At 37.6% G+C, this 25,368-nt stretch overlaps 1 protein-coding gene across 2 annotated transcripts in view; it reads left to right on the top strand.

Annotated features, from left to right (window-relative positions):
• lmtk2 (lemur tyrosine kinase 2) overlaps positions 1-25,368 on the top strand; it is a 44,086-nt gene that overhangs the window by 2,714 nt on the left and 16,004 nt on the right. For both annotated transcript variants that reach the window (XR_003674628.1, XM_028455082.1), the window contains exons 2-6: positions 15,534-15,667; positions 15,770-15,923; positions 17,097-17,173; positions 17,343-17,461; positions 17,610-17,697. Coding sequence is in view for 1 of the 2 variants with exons in the window: in XM_028455082.1 (XP_028310883.1) it covers positions 15,534-15,667; positions 15,770-15,923; positions 17,097-17,173; positions 17,343-17,461; positions 17,610-17,697 (572 nt within the window). In the remaining variant the exon portion in view is untranslated. The remainder of the gene's footprint in view (positions 1-15,533; positions 15,668-15,769; positions 15,924-17,096; positions 17,174-17,342; positions 17,462-17,609; positions 17,698-25,368) is intronic.

Genomic DNA, 25,368 nt, shown 5'->3' with positions numbered 1-25,368 from the left:
TAGCAATTTTGTGAAACAAAACCGATTCAAAAATGTGGGCTAGATTCACAAAGAGTGGACTGCAGCTGGAGTCAGTGCTTCAAGAACCACCACGCACAGACGTATGCAAGACATGGGTTTCAGCTGTAGCATTCCTTGTGTAATGCCACTCTTGAACAAGACACAGCGTCAGAAGCGTCTCATTTGGGCTAAAGACAAAAAGGACTGGACTGCTGCTGAGTGCTCCAATGTTATGTTCTCTGGAAATCAAGGTCCCAGAGTCTGGAGGAATAGAGGAGAGGCAAAGAATCCACGTTGCTTGAGGTGGAGTGTAAAGTTTCCACAGTCAGTGATGGTTTGGGGTGTCGTGTCATGTTATGGTGTTGGTGCACTGTGTTTCCTTAAGTCCAAGGTCAACGCAGCCATCTATCAGGAAGTTTTAGAGCACTTCATGCTTCCTGCTGCTGACCAAATTTAAGGAGATGCAGATTTCATTTTCCAACAGGACTTGGCACCTGCACACAGTGCCAACGCTACCAGTACCTGGTTTAAGGACCATGGTATCCCTGGTATGAAGCCCATAGAAAACCTATGGGGTAACGTGAAGAGGAAGATGTGAGACACCAGACCCAACAATGCAGAAGAGCTGAAGACCACTATCAGAGCAACCTGGGCTCTCATAACACCTGAGTAGTGCCACAGACTGATCCACTCCATGCCACGCTGCATTGCTGCAGTAATTCAGGCAAAAGGAGCCCCAATTAAGTATTGAGTGCTGTACATGATCATACTTTTAATCTTCATACTTTTCAGTTGGCCAACATTTCTGTGTGTAATGAACGATTATAAGATGCAAGTTTCACTTTTTGAATGGATTTACTGTAATAAAACAACTTTTTTATGATATTCTAATTATATGACCAGCACCTGTATATCTCAATATTTTTAACTCAATAAAGTCTTACCAGAAAGAAAATTCTGGGTTAAATTTGCTGATTAAAAATGCCACCCAGGCACATTAATTAACAAACAGCTGCACAATGTGCAACACTTATAGCTTTTTCTCCTGTAAGGGACAGCACATGTTAGTGAGTTCTGTAGTGTGGCTTGTTAAGGGGAAGGTCTGGGTTAGGACACACTCAGAAATCCATCAAACTGTGCTTTTCATGTTCTGAGAAGTATTTTAATCCAAAATAAGCTATAAAAATATGTCTCAGAAATGTGGAAAAATTGTAAAAAACACTTTGACTGTACTCTTACTCCTCTATGAATTATATTAAATACTTGTATGATGTGATTGTATAAATAAAGTTAGAAATGTAAACAGATATATCTCGATATAGGCGATATTGACATTTTCTATATCGCTATAATAGAAAACTCGATATATCTTGAATCACGATGTATTCCCTCGCCCTATTACTTAGTTTTCTTTTCTGTGTGCAAAGAAAATCATCTTAATAACATTTAGGTTTACTACTAGTTTGTAAAAGTACAAATTGAATTGCAATGCTGGTTGAGATGTAATGTTTAGAAATCTTAAATTGTATATTTTTTGTTGGAAAACTGTTTTTTTGGATGCTTTATATATGCGTGCCCTTTTTTTTTTTTACGACAAAGTTTAATCACATGATCAGGTTGGTCATCAATTGAAATTATCTACCATTATATCAACAATAAAATAAAATTGTACGGTAGTTTCACTTCTCCTATAGGGATTGAAATTTTATTAAAACATTTAAGTTTATCAATATAGTCCCTAAAAAGCTAAACATTATTTATCTTTAATTTATCTCAAGCAAGAAATGCCTTAAAAAAATGTAAATCCATGTAAAACTGTATTCATGTTTAACAGTAAATATAACACTAATGCAGTGCAGCTATGTGGACTTTTCCCTGGGTTGGTCCAGTCCAGAGTTATACTGTAGAACCATGTTTATGGCACAATAGACTTTGCTCACCAGCATGGAACCACTGTTTGTGTGTGAGTGTGAACTTTAAATACAGTCTTTGATGTTGATTATAGTTGCTCAGCAATATACGACATCTGATGAGTGGGATGATTTGAATGCTGTTTAATGAAATGGAGTGTTTTACTAGGTCAATGCTATTTTGATTAACAACATCAAATCTGTTTATCATGACTCCTTCTAATTATGTTCTGATTGTAATTGTGTTCTGAAGCAATCAGCAAATATTGATTAAAAATCCTTTGATTGAAAGCACTTAATCTATAGAAGCTTTAATTGAAGACTAATCTGATTACTGTAATGTTTAATGAGTGATTAAGCAGTTTCAAAGACTGGACTTCTCTCTATGTAACATGACAGTCCTGCTAAATACTAGTGTATTTCCTTTCTTAGTTTGTGGCCTAATGGTTAAAGTTGCTGACTTGTAACTGCAAGGTTGCAAGTTCAATACTGGCCTGTCCTTTTTTCCCCGAATATCTGCGTTTGTCTTTTTAGGATGAAACTTAATAAAGTGCAATTGTTTTGCAACAACTGTTTTTATTCTTTTTGCAGAAGTGAATTAATAAATTATTTAAAGTTTAAAAATGACATAATTGTGACCGTCACCGTCCCTACTTCAGGAAGGAGGAACTAAAATGTATTTGCTGACTGATTTAAAAAGGGCAGTGTTACAACTAAGAGAGGGAGAAATAAAAGAGTGAAGGAGTCAGAAAGGACAGGACAATTTATGAAATTAGATAAAACGGAAAGCCCTGTTGGTTTGTCTGACTTTTAAAAGACACTAAACTAGGGGTGTCCCGATCCAATATTGATATCGGTCCGATATCAGCCAGAAAACGAATATCATATTTTATCAGACTGCATCTAAAATCTCCGATATATATTATATTTATTCAGTTGTAGATTACTGTAGATATTATGTTGAAGGTTAAAATGTATGTAACCAAGTGGTTAATAATAAATAGGTCAGTTTTTCGCATACCTACCGTTGCTGACTATTGTTCTCTGTTTGAGTAACATCATTTGATCAAGCCTTTTCTAACATTCCACATAGGGATGTCCCGATACAACTTTTACATTTCCAATACGATACCTATATTGCAACCTTGCATATCGGCCGATATTGATCCGATATCATCATGAATTAGAGCTGGGCGATATATCGAATATACTCGATATATCGCAGCTTGTAGTCTGTGCGGTGTTGAAAATGACCATACCGTTAAACTCGCGGACTTTTTTTTTTTTTTTTTAAATATCTTAGTGGCATTATGCACAAAAGGTGCACTTAAATTTAGTGTTGTTTTGAAATGTCATCTTAATGACAACATGCACAAAAGGGCACTATTTGTTTTAAAATATTGTAGTGGCATTATGTACAAAAAGTGCACTTTAATTTTGTGTTTTGAAATGCCATGTGAGTTGCATCCTGCACTAATGTCTTGTTTTGAAATGTCTCTGTGACAATTTTGCACAGAACGTGCACTTTCTGTTGACAATTTTATGTTTGAGCCGCTCACTGTTTAATAAATACAGTTATGTCAACTTTGACTTAGTTGTGATATCCCCTTTTTTGCATGAAAGTTTAAAATTGGCATATATTAATGCAGTATGATCAAGAATGTTTTAATGTAGACATATAGAATCATCATACTGGTGTGATTTTGTGCATCAAAGTGTTAATTCAAGGGTAATGCAAAATATCGAGATATATATCGTGTATCGTGACATGGCCTAAAAATATCGCGGTATTTATAAAAGGCCATATCGCCCAGCCCTATCATGAATCATACATACTTTTTTTTTCTCTCTCTCTCTCTCTCTCTCTCTCTCTCTCTCTCTCTCTCTCTCTCTCTTCTTTAATAAAAAAAATAATTACTTATGTTGTAGTGTGGAATGTTAGAAATGATCTGATGTTACTCAAACATAGAACAATAGTCAGCAACAGTAGGTATGAGAAAACTGACCCATTTATAATTAACTAATTGGTTACACAGTTTTTTACCCTTCAGCTGTTCAGCATAATATTTACAGTATTCTGCAATTGAATAAATAAAATTAAAAAAAATTAAAATCCGGAAATTTGAATCTGATATCCGATATTCGTTTTCAGGCTAATATCAGACCGATATCTGATAATGATATCGAATCGGGACACCCCTAATTCCACACTACAAAATAAGTATTAAAAGTATGTATGATTTGTGCTGATATCGCACTGGATCGGTATCGGCCAAATGCTCAAGGCTGTAATATCGGTGTGGTATCGGAAGTGAAAAATTCTATTGGGACATCCCTAAATATATCAAGTTTTATTAGATTGTCCCGATCCAATATTGATATCGGCCCGATATCAGCCAGAAAACGAATATCGGATTTTATCGGACCGCATCTAAAATTTCTGATATAAGCCTTTTCGATAAGTTTTTGTTCCCACCATATACTAACTGTAAAAAAAATAACTGAAGTGAACTTTAATTGTTGACGATTGTTCTCTGTTTGAGTAACATCACTTGATCAAGCCTTTTCTAACATTCTACACTACAAAATAAGTAATAAAAGTATGTAAGATTTGTATTCGTATCGTATCGATATCGGCCAAAAGCTCAAGGCTGCAATATCGGTATCATATCAGAAGTGAAGAAGTTGTATCTGGACATCCCTATTATTCTCTGTAAAACTCTGATCAGAGGCCTTGCCTTCACTGCCTCCTCTATCAGAAAAAAAACTGATTCATCCAGAAGTGAAAGAGTGTTCTGTAACCATAATGCATTCCATTCTTATCCATGCCAGTCAATGATTGGTGACAGATCTGTTTGCTTTTGACACATTACAGCCTAGCATATGCTGTGTGTTGCAACATATGATCTGATATATTGTTAAATTGCTTTTCAGATTGTAGTTTTCCATCATGGCCTACAAATCCTGTGTTTACAATTGTGATTATTTTGGACTTTTGATAAGAAATCACAAACATCATCAGAGTTAAGACAGTCAGTCTACAAAGCTAGTTGGAAATGACAGGTTGTTTGGTGTGTGTTTACAGATTTTAAACATTAATAGAAAATTGGAGATAAGCTGGACCTTGGCCTGCTGAGTAAGTCATTGACCAACTTGGCAGGCTGTAATTTCATTCAGAAATCATAAATCCATGCCCATAATGTAATGGATAGAAATGTATTTGATGGAAATATTCAGAAAACACGTCACAGTTCATCACTTTGCTGACTCACATCCAGTCCAACAAGTACTGATCCCATGTGGTGAGGCTTTTTCTCTTCTGCTGTTTAAATGTAGCTGCTGAAGCCTGTGTGTGAGGTTCTCAAAGAAAAATAGACGTTTCATTATAGTCTCTTTATTTTTTCACTAAACATTTGTCATTGCCAATGACAACACAGAGGGATCTTACAGACCATAATTGGCAGCTTGGGGAATGGTTATTATAATTGAGCTTTTAATATTACATTTGGTAATAGCAGTGCTGGAAAGTAGAGGTTAATGATTACCATAGTGCTAAATTATTGATTTTGAAAACTTATGCCTATTGTAAAGGATTAGACCTCAATGTCACAATTTCCAAAACTGCCACCACGTTCATCAGATTAATGTTTAACCGTGGCTGCTGTAGAGCCTGAATTATAGAGTATCCTGCTTCGGTTGGATGTCTAAGGCTGGAGTGCTCAAGTCCAGTCCTGCATGTTTTAGAGCAGTCATGGGCAACTAGCTGCCCCAGGGATGCATATAATTTTGTGCGGCCCCCAAAGTGAAAGCACACAACTCCGTAAGTAGACAAAATTACATCAAAAGTGACTGAAATAATCAAAAATACACAAAAACATGCAAGATGACAACAAAAATATCAAATTATACAAAACAACAACAAAAATACACAAAACGAGAACTGAAATGACAATAAATGATGCAAAACACAACAACGATACAAAAAATGGCTCGAAAAACAGAAAACAACAACAAACATACACAGAATGAGAAAAAATATAGAAAACGACACACAATGCCTCAGGGACGCATATATACATTGTGCGGTCCCCCAAAGTAAAAGCACATGATTCCATAAATAGACAAAATGACAATAAAAGATAACTAAATAATCAGAAATACACCAAAAACATGCAAGGTGATGATGAGATGGATACACCAAAACAACATAAAATATACAAAACAACAAAAATACATGAAATGAGAACAGAAATGACAAACGTTGCAAAACAGCAACCAACCATTTGTTCTTTCCTGTCTTCTTGCTCAGATTGGTCATTATTTTTTTGATCAGACATCACATGATATTTGTGGCCCATATTTGTTCTAAGATGTCTTCTCCCTGCTCCAACACACCTGAATCTAATAATTGTGTCATTGTGCAGCAAATATAACGAGCTACCAATCACAACCAGGTGTGGTGGACTGTAGCATCTAAAACATGCTGGATAGGGGCTCTCCACTCCAGTCCAGGAACAGACTTGGGCAGTGAATGGGTGCTGGTACCTACCTTTAGCATAATCATCAGTTGCATTAAATCCTTTCTGTTTTAAGGAATTCAATTGCCTTACAAGTACAGTCTCATAATAAAGTAATAATAATAAAATGAATATTTTGATTCTTGCTCAGTTACAGCAGGATTCAAATGTGCCAGTTCTATAAACTCTGATCAGTTCATCAACAGGGTTCATATACAGTATGATCAATGTTTAGGTGGATTATTTATTCTGATAGTGTTTGTTATAAGGATTTATTTGTAAACACACAACATTTAAAGCAACAATTACAGGATCAGTGTTTTGGCTTTGGATTTATTTAAGAATTGTTGAATCTTTAATTCACCCCTTCATTCATATTAAACCATGAACAGTTTCAACCATTGCAGGTCGCTGTAGCTGGATGAGCTTTGTCAAAATAATCCGTCAGAAAAGCTGGCATTGAACTGTCTTACTTAAAGCCTTATGAAATCCAAATTCCATGATTCCCACATTACCGCCTTAAGCCTTTTTTTTTTTTTAAAGAAATATTTTATCAATTTTTTTCAGAAAATATTAGTTTTTAACTCCTGTGAGGAAACAAAATAAATAATAATAATGAAGCTGATGTTTGCAGTGCTTCACCAGAAACGGGCGGAGCTTTACAGAGACACAGAAGTTACGCAGTATTTGGTCTTCTCTGTATTTTGGTGTGAGTGATGAGTTGCGTAGTTCTTTGGCAGTTTAGACGGTGTTTCGTGTGGACCCTACCGACATAATGAAACAGCCAGGATGGGAGGGGTAACCCCCCTAACAAACTTCCTTTGGTTCATGATGACGGCGTTTTATTCACATTCTGTCAATTTCCGTGTTTAACAGTGAATTCAGTTTTTATTGTTTGATTCTATGATTCCGTCTGCGATTCTGTTAACGTGGAAAACTTAGGGCCCCGAGAATGTACCTGTGGTTTAAGTTATTGCAGCATGTGTATGTGGTATAGAATGATGCTTGTAATGTGAGGTAAAAGTCTAGTCTTGAAACTAAGACATTATGAGAAGACTTCCAGATTATTATCCCCCGCCACAAAGTGTGGAAGGGGGATAGAGGTTTGAGCTCCGTCTGTCCGAGTTAAACGGGACATCTTTTTCAGAAACTCTTTAAGATAGGATAACCAAATTTGGTGTGTGGCTTCAGGGTATCAACACCTTGATGGAGTTCAAAAATGAGAAGTGTACAAATTTCTTTTCACGAGTTATTGCCCTTGTGCCCCTTTTTTTTTTACTCGAGGTATCTTCAAAGCTTCACAGCTTTTTTAAGATAGTTAGTAATTTGATATTCTGATGTGATAATGTTTTGTTATGTATACATCTAAGTTCTTAGATTTAGGACATTTAGGAAAAGGTTTTGAGTTATGATGACAACCAATCTGGCGGGGGATGTTGATCCTTTTAATCTAAAGTCAGATTTCTGCTGCACCAGTATTATAAGATGTATAACCTAGTGGAGAGAACATTACACACCTCCATGTGAGAAGGCTGTAGGAATTTTTCTGATGCTTGACATCGTCTGACAGATGATTGTGGTACAGTAGAAGCAGAAATGTGCTTTATTCTTCCTCCCGCCTGTCGGAATGAAGTCGACAAATTGCAGCCAAACTCAAGAACATAGGAGAGAAAAGTAGAACAGACTCCATCTCACTTGTATTTCAGTACACATTCTCAGTATATATATATATATATATATATATATATATATATTTTGCGAAAAGGAACAGAGATCACAGGCAATGGCTGGAGAAGAGCACGGTCATTTTCGAGCGGAACGCATAGTTTTTGACATACAGGTTTCGCAATACTTTTGCACGTCACTGTACATTGAAGGCCAGTAAAACCGTGAGCTAATGCGCAGTTAAGTTTTATGACGACCAAGGTGGCCAGCCCACGGAAGCGAATGTGCGAGATGCAACACTACTGGTCGACATGTGGCAGGTACAACCAGACGTTTCCAGTCATCATAAATAGAAAATAAAACACCATCTTCTATCACAATCATTTCCTTCCCCACACAGCTCCCCTTGGTACGGTCTCCCACTTTAGCCAGTAAGCCCTTCAAAGTTTCATCCTCTCTCTGCAATGCACCTATGTTCTCTGGCATTTCCCATATTTTTGTACCTAAAGCCCCCTGGTCAGGATTCCCAGTCCACAAGTTCTTCTCGAACCTTTTTTGGCGTTTAGACTTTATAGGTCCCTTAGTTCCCCCCTCACACAACTCATTTTCTAGGTCAGGCAGGGGTTCTACACCAGCCTTGGCCCTAGTAACTATAGGACAGGAAACTTTGCTGGACATCTCAATCACATCATCATATATAATTTTACATTCCGTGTTCTGCAACAGGTCCAAGAGAACAGGTATGTCCGTACCGAGAACTAAATCAACCGGTAAGTTTTCGACCACAGCAACAGTCAAGAGATATGGTTGATTGTCAATTACCACAGTGATCTCCGCTCTTGGGTACAAATGACGATCACCATGGATGCACACAATGTCTGTTTTTAATCCATAATCAACACAGTTTACAGACACACAATTTTTCTTCACCAGCGAGGTAAAGCTGCCACTGTCCAACAGTGCGGTCACCTGCTGGCCATTCACAGTCACAGTCTTAAATGTACGCTCCTTTATACCCTGAGTACTGAACAGTTTGCTCTCCTTACGAGGTGCATAGAACGCCCCGGTGAGCTTGTCTCCGCGTACTGGACACACAGAGGCTTTATGTCCCTGCTCCCGACAACAAACGAAGGGCTTACCGGTCGCTGGCTGAGTCGGAGCAGTGCTTAAGGTACCTCGGGTGTCGTGGCTGGTCTCTCTGGTGTGTCTAGGAGGTGCAGACTGGTACGGAGGTCTTGGCGCGGAACTGGTGAAGCGTGGCGGTCCTCCTCACTGAGCGTTCTGGTGCTGCAATGGCAACCTGGCGGCGGTGAGGCCATCCTCTGGTTCATGCTCTCGAACCCCGGTACAGACGTCGGGTGGCAGGACACGAAGAAGCTGCTCCATGATGACAAGCTCTCCAATCTGTTCCTTGGTGAGCTGGTCTGGACGAACCCACCGTCGATACAGACTTTTAAGGCGGTGATATGTCTCAGTCGGGGTTTCTCCTGAAGGCACAGTGGGACAACGGAACTGCTGTCTGTACATTTCAGGGGAAATGTCAAATTTCACGAGTAAAGCAGGTTTCAAGTCCCTGTAGCAGTGAGCTTCATCTTCGTCCATGGCTGTTTAAGCTTCTAACGCTTTCCCGGGCAGGAGTGGCACTAGACGGCAGGCCCACTCAGTCTCTGGCCATCTCCACGTCTTAGCGATGCGCTCAAACTGCAACAAGTAATTTTCAATGTCTTCTCCACTTTGGAATGGAGGAATCTTTGGCTCCACAGAATATGGTCGCCAGTCCAGTGGTGGCGCATTATTCAGACCACTAGAATTCTCCCCTGGTGGCCGGTACAGTGTTGTCGACTCGCCTTGGGGTCGTCTTGAAGGTCCAGGGGTTGGCAGGGCCATCCTCGGACTACTCGTCCCGGAACTTCCTAGATACCCAACTCTGGATGCAGGTGAAGGTGAGTGCAGCGTTGTACGGAGGTTACGGATCTCTGCAATCAGACCCTCTTCTCTCCTCTGCTGGCTATCCATAAAGTCCTTCATCAGGCCCATGAATTCCGACATGGGTGGCGCAGTGGGACCACCCCCTTCATGGAGCTCAGAAGCATACTCTTCAAACTTTGGCTGGGAACGGAGTCCCTTCTTCTTTCTGCGGCTGGCCATCTTATATATTTAATCCCACTTCTGACACCATATGTGACGTGGTTCTGATTAAATAAATGATGGAATAGCCAGTGTATATACGTTTTTAGTGCTTTTATTCCATAAAGTGAACAACAACAACAAAAAAACTCCTGGATGAAGAGGAGTGCTAGACAAATAAACAGAAAAAGAGAATATATATTTACAATATATACAACTGCAAATGCAACAATATAACAGAGGCCTTCTGGCTTACCTTCATTGTACCCAGACAGGACCCTTGGCTCCTCCCCTTGTCCATTTAAAAAAAACATAATCAGGGTTTTCTACCTAAAAACCCATTAATTCCCACCATAACATACTGTATATGTAAATATTGGGACATTTATTAAAAATCCATCCCCGTTGTATCTGCCAACATGACACACTCAGGAAGATTAATTAAATTAGTTTTGTCACGGAAAAATACTATTTGCTCTGACGTCACCGATGACTGACTGAAAATGGATGGATGGATTGGTTAAAAAGATGTGTGTGGGCATTGATTGAAAGCGATTGATGCCTTATTGTCAAAAATACCTTTTTAAAACCACAGTCCACATTGCGGAGCTGCACTTCTTCTGTTTCATGTTTTCCTTTTTCTGACACAAACTTTGAACTAGTACAGCCTAATGCTGCTTACTTAATTAAATGTTTGCTGGCATCTGTTAGTGACCAGCAGCTGAACAGTGCGGTGCGCTATAGTTGCGACTCGAGGCTTCTGCCAGCCCTGACACTTGAACTGCAGGGCGAGCAGCATCCTCATTAGAGCTGGCCCACACAGCTGTCACCACCGCTGCACCACTATCAGCTGCTAACTGGCCAGCGGAGCTTCCCACAACTGTTTCTGTGAGTAACTACAGGGCTCTGTGGCTGTGCTAAATTTCAAAGGTCAATTGTAATGTAGGACTAGGAGTGTGAGGATATCTCGATACGGCGATATATTGCGATATTTTTTGCACGACCGATTATCGATATGCTCGCGCTATCGATTTTTTTTTTTTTTTTTTTTTTTTTTTTTTTTTTTTTCCCAAAACCTTTTCTGCTTTTTCACTAAAATGTGCAGGTACGTCCTCACAGAAATTTTGTCACTTTTTGTTGAAGGAACAAATATATTGTTTACTGCAATATTGCACTATAATGGTGTCACTGGTAAGAAAGACCCTATTTTTTGTTTACAGAAAGCACTATAGGAGATACTTATTCATTTACATTGGTATGTTGACACTTATTTACAGAAATGTTGCACTAAAATAGTGTCACTTTTTCAATTCATTGTCTTTCAGAGATATAAAATAAAAATTGTATTTTTTAACTTAATCTTTTTTTTCTTATGTCATAGATCATTGTAGATTGATTTCTGACCAATATATTGATAATCGCAGTATCGTCATATCGTGAGATAATCGTTATCCTGAGCTTTGTATCGCGTATCGTATCGTGAGGTACCCAGAGGTTCCCACCGCTATGTAGGGCATCTCAACTACCTGCCTCATGGCAAGCTAAGATTTTCATTGGACAAAGTGAATATGTACATATATAACACCATAAATACTTGTGAAATACTGTAGCTAACGTTCAGTTATCAGTAAGTATACATTGTGCATTAACTTGTCTAGTTTTTGCATGTGTTGATTTTTGTGCATTTTTATTTTTCACTAGTAACATAAAAAATATGAATTGTAGAAAATATAGAACATAGGACATTTGTTCATAATTTATATTATGTTTTTCAAACAAATGTTTTTATGATGCAATGGTTTATATATTTTTACATTGCTAATGAAAAAAATCAATCAATCAATCAATCTTTATTTGTATAGCGCCAAATCATAACCAATGGTATCTCAAGGCACTTTACAGTAGAGCAGTCTTAAGGACGGACTCTTCATTTTATGGATACACACATATGCATATATACGTATATACACATACATATGTATCCCACACCCAAAAAATATGAACAATAATTTAAAAGAAATACAAAAACCATTGCATCAGACAAACATATCAACAAATTTTTCCCAGTCTACAATTTATATTTTTTGTTACTAGTGAAAAACTAATAAATAACAAATGACACAGAGGCGAGCTACAATGACCTACTGTAAAGGATTTTCAATATTCGCGAGTGGTGAAACAGCCCCAAAGTTGGGGTCCAAAATAAATCTCATAAAGAATTTTTTTTTATATGCCAAGAAAGTCATCTTTATACTATAAATGATTAGAAATACAGTGGATATAAAAAAGTCTACACACCCCTGTTCAAATGCCAGGTTTTTGTGATGTTAAAAAAATGAGGTTGCAAAAGTGTGCACACCCTCTTATAACTGGGGACGATGCCATATTTGGATTTAACCAATTACATTCAAACTCATGTTAAATTGGAGTCAGCACACACCTGTCACCATTTAAAGTGCCTCTGATTAACCCTAAATAAAGCTGTTCTAGTAGCTTTCCCCGACATTTTTGTTGCCACATCTTCCAGCACAAGCCATGGTCCACAGAGAGCTTCCAAAGCATCAGAGTGATCTCATTGTTCAAAGATATCAGTCAGGTAAAAGGTACAAAATCATTTCCAAGAAATTAAATATAACATGGAATACAGTGAAGACAATCATCATCAAGTGGAGAAAATATGGCACAACAGGGACTTTACTAAGAACAGGACGTTCGTCCAAAATTGATGACAAGACGAGAAGAAAAGTGGTCAGGGAGGCTGCCTAGAGGCCGACAGCAACATTGAAGGAGCTGCAGGAAGTTCTGGCAAGTACTGGCTCTGTAGTACATGTAACAACAATCTCCCATCTTCTTCATATGTCTTTCCTATGGGGTAGGGTGGTAAGACAGAAGCCATAAATTTTATTTTTCCTCTTTAAAGGTTGTTTTTCAATTGCATTGTACAGGTTATAGGTCACATTGAAGGTGAAAAAAGTTGTGAAAATATTTATCTTGGTGTTTTACACAAAAGCCTGGTATTTGAACAGGGGTGTGTAGACTTTTTATATCCACTGTAGATTATTGTCATAAATGGCGATAAGATTTTTTTCTACATTCCTGCATACAGTTATGGACCAATACATTCAGATGTCAAGAGACTGTTACCCAAGAACCAATGCATATATAATGTGACATTAGTGACGTGAACAATCTATGTACATAGCTCAAAGCTTATTAAATTACAGAGAGCTGAGACAGTTGTTGACTGAATGCCCAAACATGTGATATAGTTCCTTATACTGGAAGCTGAAAATGGAAGGATAATAAGGACCTACTATAATCATCACATACCCCTCTCACTAAATTCACCATGTCTCAAAAAGTCTTTATCTGAGCAAAGTAAGAATTTACAATTTGACTATTAAATAATCAATAATAATAATTGGTAAAACAATTCAGAAGTTTCTGAGACCTTAGTGCGTGGGCCATTTGTTGAAATGACATGGAAAATCACCTAGAGTTGTCACGATACCAATGAGTAACCACGATACTATACCAGACAAAGTATCACGGTTCCGGGTAATATCGCGATACTGAAGCCTTTTTTTATTATTATTATTTTTATAAACTGAATGTATTTGTACAAGTTAGAAATACTTATTAATTACTTATAGTGTTGTTTGGTGCATAATAAGAGTACATGAACAAAAGCATATAAGCAATAAAAAAATGAATAAATTAAGTTAGAATTTATATGGTTGAAATAAAAAAATAATCATTCATTTTTCTTTGCACATCAATTTATGTTTAACTAATATAAATAATCAACTTAGGATAACAAATTCACTGTCTTTAAAATAAAATAAAAACTATTTCACAATAATGCCTTATCTCACACAATAAACCATAGAGGATAAAATACAATAAACAGGAACTGATTCCCTGAGGAAACTACATTTGTATGCATTTTCTGGGTAACTTCACTGGTGTTTTATGAAATTGGATGTGATCCCTCCTTTGTATGTATATAATTTGTAAATAATGTTTGTACATAGTAAATATCTCTGTAAATAAAATAAAAAAGATTGCTCTGAGTCCGTGCGGAAAAAACAAAGTTTTCCCTCCTTTAGCTCCTATAGCTGGTGACAGCGCCTTCACAGTGAATCTCCTATTGCTTTACTGTCTCTGCCTCATTTAAAGCCAAAATAGTTCCAAATAGGACTTTTGGAGTTTGGTTTTTTGAGCAAAATTAATGATGCCACTGACGCCACCGCGGCAGACTCGTCGCTTGGGCCTGGTGCTTCTGCCATGTGTTGTCTCGTGTTTGCGACTGTAAGCCGTGCAAGCGACAGACAGAACTTTAGCTTTTTGTTTGTTTTGAAGCGAGTTTCTGCCGAAGCGTAGAGGTCTTCAGTTCTTTCATGCCGGCAGAAACACACAAACAGCCACTAAGCTAACAGACTATCATATCTCCGGACGTCACCAGTAACTGGCAAACAGCCAATCATTCAGCAGCTGTGGAGTTCGGTTGCCATGTTGGTATATTTTCATGTGAATAGCGTGCAGTGAGCTTAGACTGTGCGGTGAGTCGGGAGGAAAGTATAGGCAGCCGCTATGTAGCGGAAACTGGCACCAGTAGTATCATAATCCACGTTAGTACCGTCGTGCAAAATTTCTAGTATAGTAGGAACTGTTACAGTTTGGTACTATGTGTATCGTGCAACTATAGAATCACCCTAAAATTGATTGAGAATTGATCATTTATTGATGTTTTTTTGACATTTTGGCCAATAATGTAAGTCTACAGGTCAAGAGAAAATATTTATCAGCCGAGTAGTGAAAGTTTTTTGTTAACTAAAGATTGAGTAATGAATGCATCCACATGCCCCTGGTTGGGAATCACTGCTTTAAACCTTTGTTTCTGTTCTTAATGTATCTTCTCATTATAATGGATGTCATGCACACACTGGCATAAAACATCTTCCCTTTGGCAAACCCAACTAGTCCAACGTGGACTTAATAGGTCGGACAATTTAGGGCTGATGATAACTTGCCCCTGGACAAGTGTGAATGTGGAGCTTTTCAACCAGTGAATAACTGCAGACATATTTTGTGAATAAACCAGTTTTCATTCCTAATGAAATTCGAGTAAAGTACTATATAATGTGTGGTTGTCTTGGAATAGCCGAGTCTTTCTTTTGATTTTGATTTGTACATGCTCGCTTACACTCACTTTGTTTCCAATTAAAAGCTAAAAGGGGTCTTTTTATATAAAAAAAATATTTGCCATTAGCTTAAATGATTAATGTCATTCTGTCCATTTTTACCATTTCAGGTAGCAACACAGAAGACACTGTCTCTGCGTCCGTCTACCTGTCCCTGGTGGTGTCGTTGACCATGTTGGGGGCCTTTGTGGTGTTGGTTGTGAACTGCATGACCTGCTGCAAGGAAAGAGAAATTAACTTTAAGGTGAGGGTTGTGACAGTTCCGCTATTAATGTGATTAAAACTGTTGATATTGTTGTGAACAGTTATTTTAAATGGTCTAATCCATCTATTGTATGACACGAAGGAGTTTGAAGACCATTTTGATGATGAGATCGACTTCACACCACCAGCAGAAGACACACCGTCCATCCAGTCCCCAGCAGAGGTTTATACCCTGGCTGTGTCCCCAGTGGCTCTGCCTGGACCCCCTCACCTCCAACCACCTGCCAGAACCACAGGTCACATTCATTACATATTATTACACATTTTATTGTTTTCAAAGAAAAGAAGGGATTAGGAAACTCCGCCATGTTAATTAAGCCAATCACAATGCGCTACAGTTTGGCGACGCTGACAACATTATTATCTTTTAGCATGGTTAGCAGTAAGGAGCAGCTACGGCTGAAAGGAAGCATCACATTCTTTAAAGTCAGCGGTGTGGAAACATTTTACTTTCATTGTCGAGTCTAATGACAAGGAAGAGAAAACGGTGAATGAAAAGATGACTGTCTGTAAACATTGTTTACATTACATTGCATTTGGTGGTTGGAGATGTGGGCTTCATTATCTTTTAAATATACTGGATCCATGTAACAACATAAATGGCCAGTTTAAGTTTATTACAGGTTTGTTTATTTATGGAAAGTAATACATTTTGTTTATTTCATTTTTGAATGAATATTTCCAATATTGTTTATGGGCTGACATGATTAAGTCATTTGGATGTGTTATTTTATTATCTCCTGCCACAAAGTGGACGGGTGATTTAGGTTTGGGCTCCGAGTTAAAGGGGACAGCTTTTCTCAGAAACTGTTTAAGATAGGATAACCAAATTTGGTGTGTGGCTTCAGGGTATCTTTACCTTGATGGAGTTCGAAAATGTGTAATTATTTTTTCTGTAGTTATTGACCTTGTTCCATTTTTTTTTTAGCGGGGAATGTTGATGGTTATGTCTTCTTGTTTTATATGTATTTTATTAAGTTTTGTTTGTTTTATATCATACAATACACCATACATAGGAATGTGTATGAATTTAGTTTTGCTTCAAAGTAAATTTAAACGGTTTAAAATAAAACCTTGCTGTTCTTTAAAATGTACCTAAAACACCTAACAGTGAAAACACTTTAATGGCTCGGACCATCAGAAACAAACCGTGACCAAAAAACAGAGGTACGTATCCTTAATGTCTATGCCTCAAACAGTGTCAAGTAAGACTGACATGGCACAGAAAAACTTTAAAACACTTTAAAATGTCATTTATTCAGAGCTGCGAGTCATTATTAATCTACAATTTGATTAAGTTTATGTTCCATCTGATTATTTAAAGATGTTCTTGTACTGCAGTCAAAAAGTTAGCTGGGACCTGTGTGTTAAGAGCTCTGAATTAATCTGTTTTTTGCTTTTTTCAACAGATGGATCCACAAGCTCCCAGGTAGCACGGAACAACCTAAGCTACATCCAAGAAATCGGGAATGGCTGGTTTGGCCAGGTAGGATTAGTTAGACAAACGTGTTGTGTTTTAGTCAGTACAGTGTTGAACTGTAGTGTCCTAAAGGCTGGGGTGTCCACTTTTAAAATGCCATTCCGCCCTGCATTTAACTGGATTTTTCAGAGAACTGCATAAATCAAAGTCTTTAAATCTTCTTTTGTGTGCTCAGGTCCTTCTGAGTGAAATCTACTCAGACCCTGGTGGGACTCGAGTGGTGGTGAAGGAATTAAAAGCTAATGCGAGTGCCAAGGAGCAGAATGAATTCCTGCAGCAGGGGGATCCGTACAGGTAACTTTTTTTTCCCCACTTCTTCACCAGCACAGATGGATACGTCCACAACTGCATAAACACACACAAAGTAATGTAGACAGCACCCTCTACCTTCCTCAGCACTGCAGTGATGAGAAGTAGATACATTGTTTGTTGTTGTCCTCAGAGTGTTGCAGCACCCAAACATCCTCCAGTGCCTCGGACAGTGTGTCGAGGCCATTCCCTTCCTGCTTGTGTTTGAGTACTGTGAAATGGTGAGTACAGAAACTATTCAGAAACATTTGACAATTAAAAAAAAAAAGTATAAAAGCCAATTTCTAAAGAAGACAAGGATAAATGCAATAAATAAAAAACAATCATTACACAGCAGCTTTTCCACATGAGCTAACATCAGCAACAGTAATGAGGAGAGAGACCAACAGTAAAATTGAAGCTGTTGTGTTTAAGAAGTCATTTGTTGCAGCCACAGGGAACACATTAGCTTTGTTTTTGTTTGTTAAATCTTTATTTGTGAGGAAATTAAAAGTCAAAGATATACACGAATGAATGGATCTGCAGAGCTGGCACTTTAAGTTAAGGGTGCAAGAAAAAGTCGATTTGGTGATATAACGTGATATTTCACCGCTCAATTATCGTATAGTTTCAAAAAAATGTCCAAATCTATTTTTAAAATTATATCTTTTTACGAAATAAACAATTTAATTGCGCTAACATGCATAGCACGTATACACCTGGTCACTAGGTGTCAGTGAACAACATCAGACCTTGTTAAACTGCCTCAGTGCTTTTTAGCTGGAAGTTAATTACACTTTATTTACATAAAACATACTGGGCACTTTTATAGACAAACGTGGTTACTTTTTCTTTTTAATGAATTTAAGAAACTAACAGAATCAGTTAGTTTTAGAAGCAAAAGTTACCATTTAAAAAAATGTAATTTGACAGATTGATAAATATCCCACTTGTTTTTTATATTGGTTCTTAAATTAGTTAGTTACCGTTGACTTGTTCACAAGTTTAAAAAAAAAAAGAAATACATTATATTGCATACCATTTTGTACTTGTAAAGGTGAAATGTCTAATTATTGATATTTGTTTATTTTTTCATTGCAGCCGCCATTAGGAGTGAGTATTGGCAAGGGTGTTGCAATACGATACATGACACGATACTTGGGTCACTATACGATATATCACGATATTCTACCCAGTTAATATCCAAATTAAACATAGATGAAAAATCAAGTTGCTATATATGTTCATCAGAAGATATTGATAAATTGAGTCAAAACTATTTGCTTCAAAACATCCTATTATTAGTGTTTTTGCACATTTTTACTGAAAAAAAGAAAATGCAATGTTACACACTGCCATCATAAAATAAAGTGCAACAAGTTTCCTTTCACGGAAACTACTGTGTGGAAGTCTCAAAGTAACCATGACAACATAATGACGGCATTGTAACAACTGTAAGTGAGAACATTAAGGATTAATCACCAGTTACTGACAATCTACAAAAATAAGAAAAGATATAATTGATCCTTTTGTGTCAGTTTAAACACTGATCTGAACAGATTATATGAAAATAAAATGCCTGTGCATACATAAATATTGCAGGGGTTACACACTGCCATCATAAAATAAAGTGCATCCAATAACCATTGCAACCACTGAGATATTGCACAAATACTTAAATATTTAAAAAAAAAAACTATCGATTTTTTAAATAGACAAATCGATTTAAAATCGGCACCCAAAAAAATCACGAGATATCGTGAAATCAATTTTTTTTTCACACCCCTATCCCCCATTAGCTGCTATTATGCAGGAATGCAGGAGATATCCTAAAATGTTTCTTTTTTTTCGTATATGTATTTTTAAAGGTGGAATTTGCCAGGTTAAATATGTTGAAATGAAACAATAAATATGTCAGAAGTGGGATTCGAACCCACATCAGGGAAAATTTTTGAGTCTAGCGCCTTAGACCACCCGGCGATCCTACCAAGGTGGCACCTTACTCTTATGCATGCACACAGGAAGTGCCAGAAACTATAGTCACATTTGTCTGAAGTCCGGGTCTGGAACTATAGACACTTCGTATATTGTATGACAAATCATTTCAACAGATTCATGACAATGCACACCGCTATTACACATGAGCTAACAATAGTGACGATGATAAGGAGAGAGACCAATGGGAGTAAACTGAAGCTGTTGTGTTTAATAAGTCTATTGTTGAAGCCACAGGAAACACATTAGCTTTGTTTTTGTTTGTTAAATCTTTATTTGTGAGGAAATTCATGAAGTCAAAGATATAGTTTAATGAATGGATCTGCAGAGCCGTCACTTTCAGTGCTCCTAGCTCGCATTGCTAAAGAGAAACTAAGGTTTGTTCATGTGTCTCTATATTAATAATGAATGATGGCCATAGATTCTTGGTTTTGCTTTTTTTTTTTAATATCTATTAGGCTCTCTTTGGGCTACTTGAGTTTCTAACATTGTAATTGAAACTGTGAGTGTTCAAATGTGAGGATTTTACCTAGTGCTGTCAAGAGATTTAAAAAATGGTGTAAATAATTAATTATCCTCTTTAATTAATAAATAATCTATTTTTTAATCACACCTAAACATTGCTGAGAAACGCCCTCAACTTGAGGTATTTTCATTTAAATCACATTATTGTGGCAGATCAAAAGATCGGAATATAACAAAGTGTCTTCATAAAGTCATTTATTGTTTTTCACAGACTTGTAGCCATTTACGTTCCACTGTATGTGAGATAAATCTGAAGGGCTGCTGACGCCTTTAGTTTAGACCATCAAGAGGAATATTGATGTGTACTGTCAATTTCCAAATAATAGAAAATACAAATGAAATAAAACATCAGGACTTATTCATTTTGGCTCTGAACCCTGTCATCTTGTTTAGTTTTGGCATCACGGCGTCCTCGGAGCATGTTGCAATTAACATTGTCCGAGTGTTTGCGCTAGCTGTCTGTGCTAGCTGCTACATGTTTAGTATTGAGGTAGTAGCAGAGGCTGCAAAGCTCCGGTTTTCGACAAACTCTTTTTTGCTTGATTTGCTCACAATTGGGCTTTAGTTTTCCATCTGGTGTTTTTATAAGAGCAAAATTAACGCAAACAAAGTTGAGAAGCTCTGTAGTCTCAAGTTAGTCTGTGTATCACTATTATGGGTATACCTGAACTCTCGGAATGAGAAATGTTTCACGCTGTTTGGAGTGCTAAAAAATATAGCACAATTTTTTTTTTTTGCGCATTATTTTTTCCTGTAATTAATTATTCACAATTAACGCTTTAAAGTGACAGCCTTAATTTGACCAAGGTTCACCTTATCAGTGGTGCACAGGTGACATGCTTTCCACCAGCCATGAGGTTTCTCTATTCACCTCACCATGAGGAAGAATCTAACATATTACGTCACCTCAATTTCTCAGTTTCTCTTAACCTAATCTGGGAGTGCCAGACTTTGACCAGGGGAAGCTTCTTCTCCCCTTCCCTCCACCAGCCTCACTTGCATAGTTAATCAAAGCTGGGGACCTCTCACATTCCCAGCTCGCCCATTAAAGCCACTGGCTCCTTTTACACTCTGCTGGCGTCAGTTCCACCAGTTGCTGTGTTTGTACATTTTCATACCCAGCACACCGTGTTTGTTGATGACTGTTGATGGCCAACCAAATGTTTCCATGGTGACGGATGTACCCATTGCATTTGTGTGTGTGGGGGGACATGATATTTTGATCAGGAGAAAATGGCCACTAATTCTGTTTAATCTAATACATTTTTGTTGTTGTTGTATGAGTAATTGAGATCAAGTCTTCTAGTTTGTTTGTTTTTAATTTGGGAATTATTAGAGCACATGTGCTGGGTGTAGTTGTGTTGATATTTGTGATTTGTGGGGCCCAGTTATTTTCAGATGCCAGCACATTGCATCTGTCCCTGGCATTGTGGTCCTCCTTGTGACAGGGCATGGAAATGAGTCAAGGTGAATGATTTATCACCGCCGTGTATGTGTTTGTGTGTGTGAGAGAGATTAGGGAGGAAGGCATGATGAAGAGCAGGGTTTGTTTGATGAAAGCGATAATGCGTTAGGGTTCCACCACTGACTGATATGTGTGTGCGTGTGTGTCACCAGCTGATTGAGATCTGGACTAAAACCAGTTCATGTCTTGTTTACTCCATCCGTCTTGAAAATATGATTTTATTAGCCTCTGTTGGTCGTAAAACGTGTTTACTATAGACATAAGCAAGTTAACAACCACTAAATGGGTTTTATTTGTCATCACAATAATAATGCATTTGCTTTAATATAGTGCTTTTCATAGACACTCAAAGTGCTTTCCATTATTCTTTTACTCCACACACAGTGGTGGTAAACTACTATTGTAGCCACAGCTGCCCTGTGGCAGACTAATAGAGCCCAGGCTTTCATAGTGCGCCATCGGTCACTTTGACCACCACCAACGCTCACTCACACACCACATTCATACTCGGCATTGTGGGTAAAGGGCTTTGCCCAAGGACACAACGACAATTACTTGGCAGGATTTGAACCCCCAACCCTTCGGTCATTGGACGACCCACTCTACCACTGAGACACGATTGCCCCAATGGTCTTCATTTATCAACCTTGCGTGATAACGTGTGCAAATTTGAGTTCACATTTGGTTGTACAGCATGAACCAACGTGTGATTTATGAAACATTATCTGACCTATCCCAGCTTACAAATGATCAGGTTTTGATGAATGTGGCGGCTGAATTCGATCGTCATTCACTCGTTACACCCACCTGTTCCTGAGGCCCCGCCCACTGAGGTTAAACAAGAAAATAAACTTTTTCTAGATGAAAATCGGCATCCTCACATCTGAGGTGGAGCAACGTGTGAAAACTGGACTTAGAGAAGTGCATTTCACCGCTCTGTGGAAGAGGCTCAGCTACTGAGCAGGTGAGGTCTGCCCCCCTGTGTGCGCTGAGAACAACTTAACAACGGAGATCCCGGAGACACACGGAAATATGACATTTATATCAGCCTCCATTGTCTGCATGCTTTAGGGAATAAATAACATATTAAAAGAAATTAACGATCGAAATGCTTTAAAAAAGCCTTTAAAATGACTAAATGTTGTCCCTTGTCTGTTTATTATGCCTTCAGCCAATTTCACCTATAATATATCATTAATGATTAATTACTGCTGCACATTTGTAAAAGGAACTATTTACATTTAAACGAATAAATGAGCTCCTAGTTCCTCAATATACAGCCCCCAGTGATGTGTTGTACGGAGGAAATAAGACCTCATTCTCCAAGACAGAGCGCTGTGTGTGTGCGAGTGCGTGTGTGTGTGGCTGCTCGGTAGCAGAGTTTACACACATGGTTATCAAGTATTCTGTAGAAAGAAAACCAAAAAAGTGGTATCAGTCATAACATGGACTTTTTAAAATTTTATTTTATGTATTTATTTAATAAGCTATTTTGATCTGTTCTGAATGTGTGTCTGCTTGTGTTTAAATAACAGCTGAAGTTTAACACTTTATTTTCACTCTCAGTCAGATTTTGCCGCTAAACCACTAATCCAAACACTCAGATTTACGTACACGAGCTCAAACCTGACGTGAGATCTGATCGTAGCGTACGATTACGTCACAATTGATTAATACCAAAGCTTGCGTGAATTTAGTTGAGCGCACGTTGTTCATTCGGATCTGAACTTACGATTGGTTGATAAATGAGGAGTTAGAGCCACTAACAAGGTTTCACTGAATGGTCTAAAATGCCACAGTGCAGCTGCAGACAAAGCCAATATGTCGTGATGTCTCCATGACAGGCTGCTGATTGATGGCAGTTTTTCTGTCCTGTATCACTCGTGCTGGGTAACCCTGACTCAAAGCATTTTAGACATCAAAATACACTGGGCAACTGGTAGAGAGGCCACAGAATGTCACATACCATAGTGGGAGTGACAACCTCTAAAGTATGGCTCTTCTTCCTGGTGCGTGGTCAGGATTCCCAATGTCAAACAAGAGTGGTTGTTGAAGTTTTATCCTGCTTTTGATCTTTCTACTATTATTATCATTATTATTATCATTATCATCATCATGACATTTCCTAATTAATGATTGCTCCCTAGTTTCCCTTAAGCGTCTAAAGCATATTCCTCCTTCAGGGACAGTTTGGCCTTCATGGTTTGTCATTTATTTTAATGCTGTCAGCTAGTTGGCCTCTACACACAGCTCTATAAACACATTAGAGGGGACTGAATGTTTGTGATTGGTTAGATTGTTCTTGGTTTTTTTTTCATGTAGACAAGCTTGATGAAACAACCTAATTTATTTACTCGTTTGATTGTGCAGTGAAGGATCTTGAGTGAAGTTGGCTGAGAGCTAATATTTCCTGTGTGCACGCACGCGCGTTTGCACGAGCTAATGTGAAAGAAGCAGAGAAATGTACAATGTTACATAAGACCACCAATCTAAGCTGCTTCTAAAGAAATGGTTCAGTAAGCCCCTTTGTGAATAACTACAGACACACACACACACACACACACATAGGTCTACACATGATTTATAACAAAAAGCCTCGTATTATGTGGTTCCAGCATGTGTTCAGTGAGGTCGGAGCAGTTAATTCAGTGATTCCCAACTTTTTTTGGATCGTGACCCCATTTTTATATCACAAATTTCTGGTGACCCCAAATTATTTTTTTCTAAAATTTGTTTTTTAACAACAAATTAGTGATAGACTGATACATCGGCCGGCCAATTTTTGCGTATCGGCATCGGCTGATGCAGCCTGCTGCGTTTGCCGATCTGCATTATTTACAGAGAGCAGAAATATTCTTTACTTGATCTTGTTCTACATCACCTGTTTTTAATATTTGTTAAATATTTTTTACTTGTTGTCGTTCTACCTCACCTTTGTTCATTTCAATAAATGTTCCTTTTTTTTTTAATTGATACTTGTACCATTTGTTATCATTGTGTAGTTTTTATGATGTAAATTGAGGGAGAAAAAGTAGTATCGGCTCCAAATATCGGCTCAAGACAATTGATAGTCCGTATCGATCATCGGCTAAAGCTGATGGAAAAAAAATCGCTATCGACATCAGCCCTAAAATATCCATATCGGTTAATCCCTACAACAAATAGAGTAGTCAGGATTAGTGCACAACGCGATAAAATGCGCCAGCTCGGGTATTTTATACTGTCAAGTTGGCGACGCCCAGAAAGAACTCATGGGGACACATCAAAGCGATCAGTAGATGCCTCTGAGGAAGACTGACAGTTGGCAGGCAAAATTAAAGTACATTTTTTGAAAAAAGTTGTCTGCTTTAATGAAACCATAACATATTATTTTTTAAAAAGTAGACAAAATAAACTTGCTGGAGTTATTTTATGCAGTTTTCTTTTTAAAGTATTTTTAATCTTGCTTTTTCTCTTTCTTCTTTTCTTTATACTACATTTTATTTGAACTAGATTTATATTTGATAAATTGAAAGTATAGAAAACAGTTGTTTTACGATAGTTTTTATTTTAATTTGAATAATAATTATAAAACATTTTAGATATATTTTTAATCAGTAATTATTTTTAACACATTCTGGGTGACCCCACATGGGGTCACAACCCCATGGTTGAAAAACACTGAGTTAATGCCTTGCAGGAACCTTATTCTGTTGGCCAATCAGGAATTTTTTCATTGTGACCTCAGGTTGAACACCATCTCATTGAACAAGAAGCAAAATGGTATTTACGGTTTCCTTTTATAATTAAAACTAAAAACTAATTGAGTTTAGTTTTGAAGAAAATGCCTGGGTTATGTTGAGAGCAAACAAAACAAGTAAACATTAAAAAATAAATTCTGTGAAAGCAAATTCACTGAAGAAACATTAAATAATGACTCAAAAGATAG

The sequence above is a fragment of the Gouania willdenowi genome, chromosome 8 (assembly GCF_900634775.1).
Source record: "Gouania willdenowi chromosome 8, fGouWil2.1, whole genome shotgun sequence".
Taxonomy (NCBI): domain Eukaryota; kingdom Metazoa; phylum Chordata; class Actinopteri; order Blenniiformes; family Gobiesocidae; genus Gouania; species Gouania willdenowi.
This window is presented reverse-complemented; position numbering and strand designations above follow the sequence as displayed.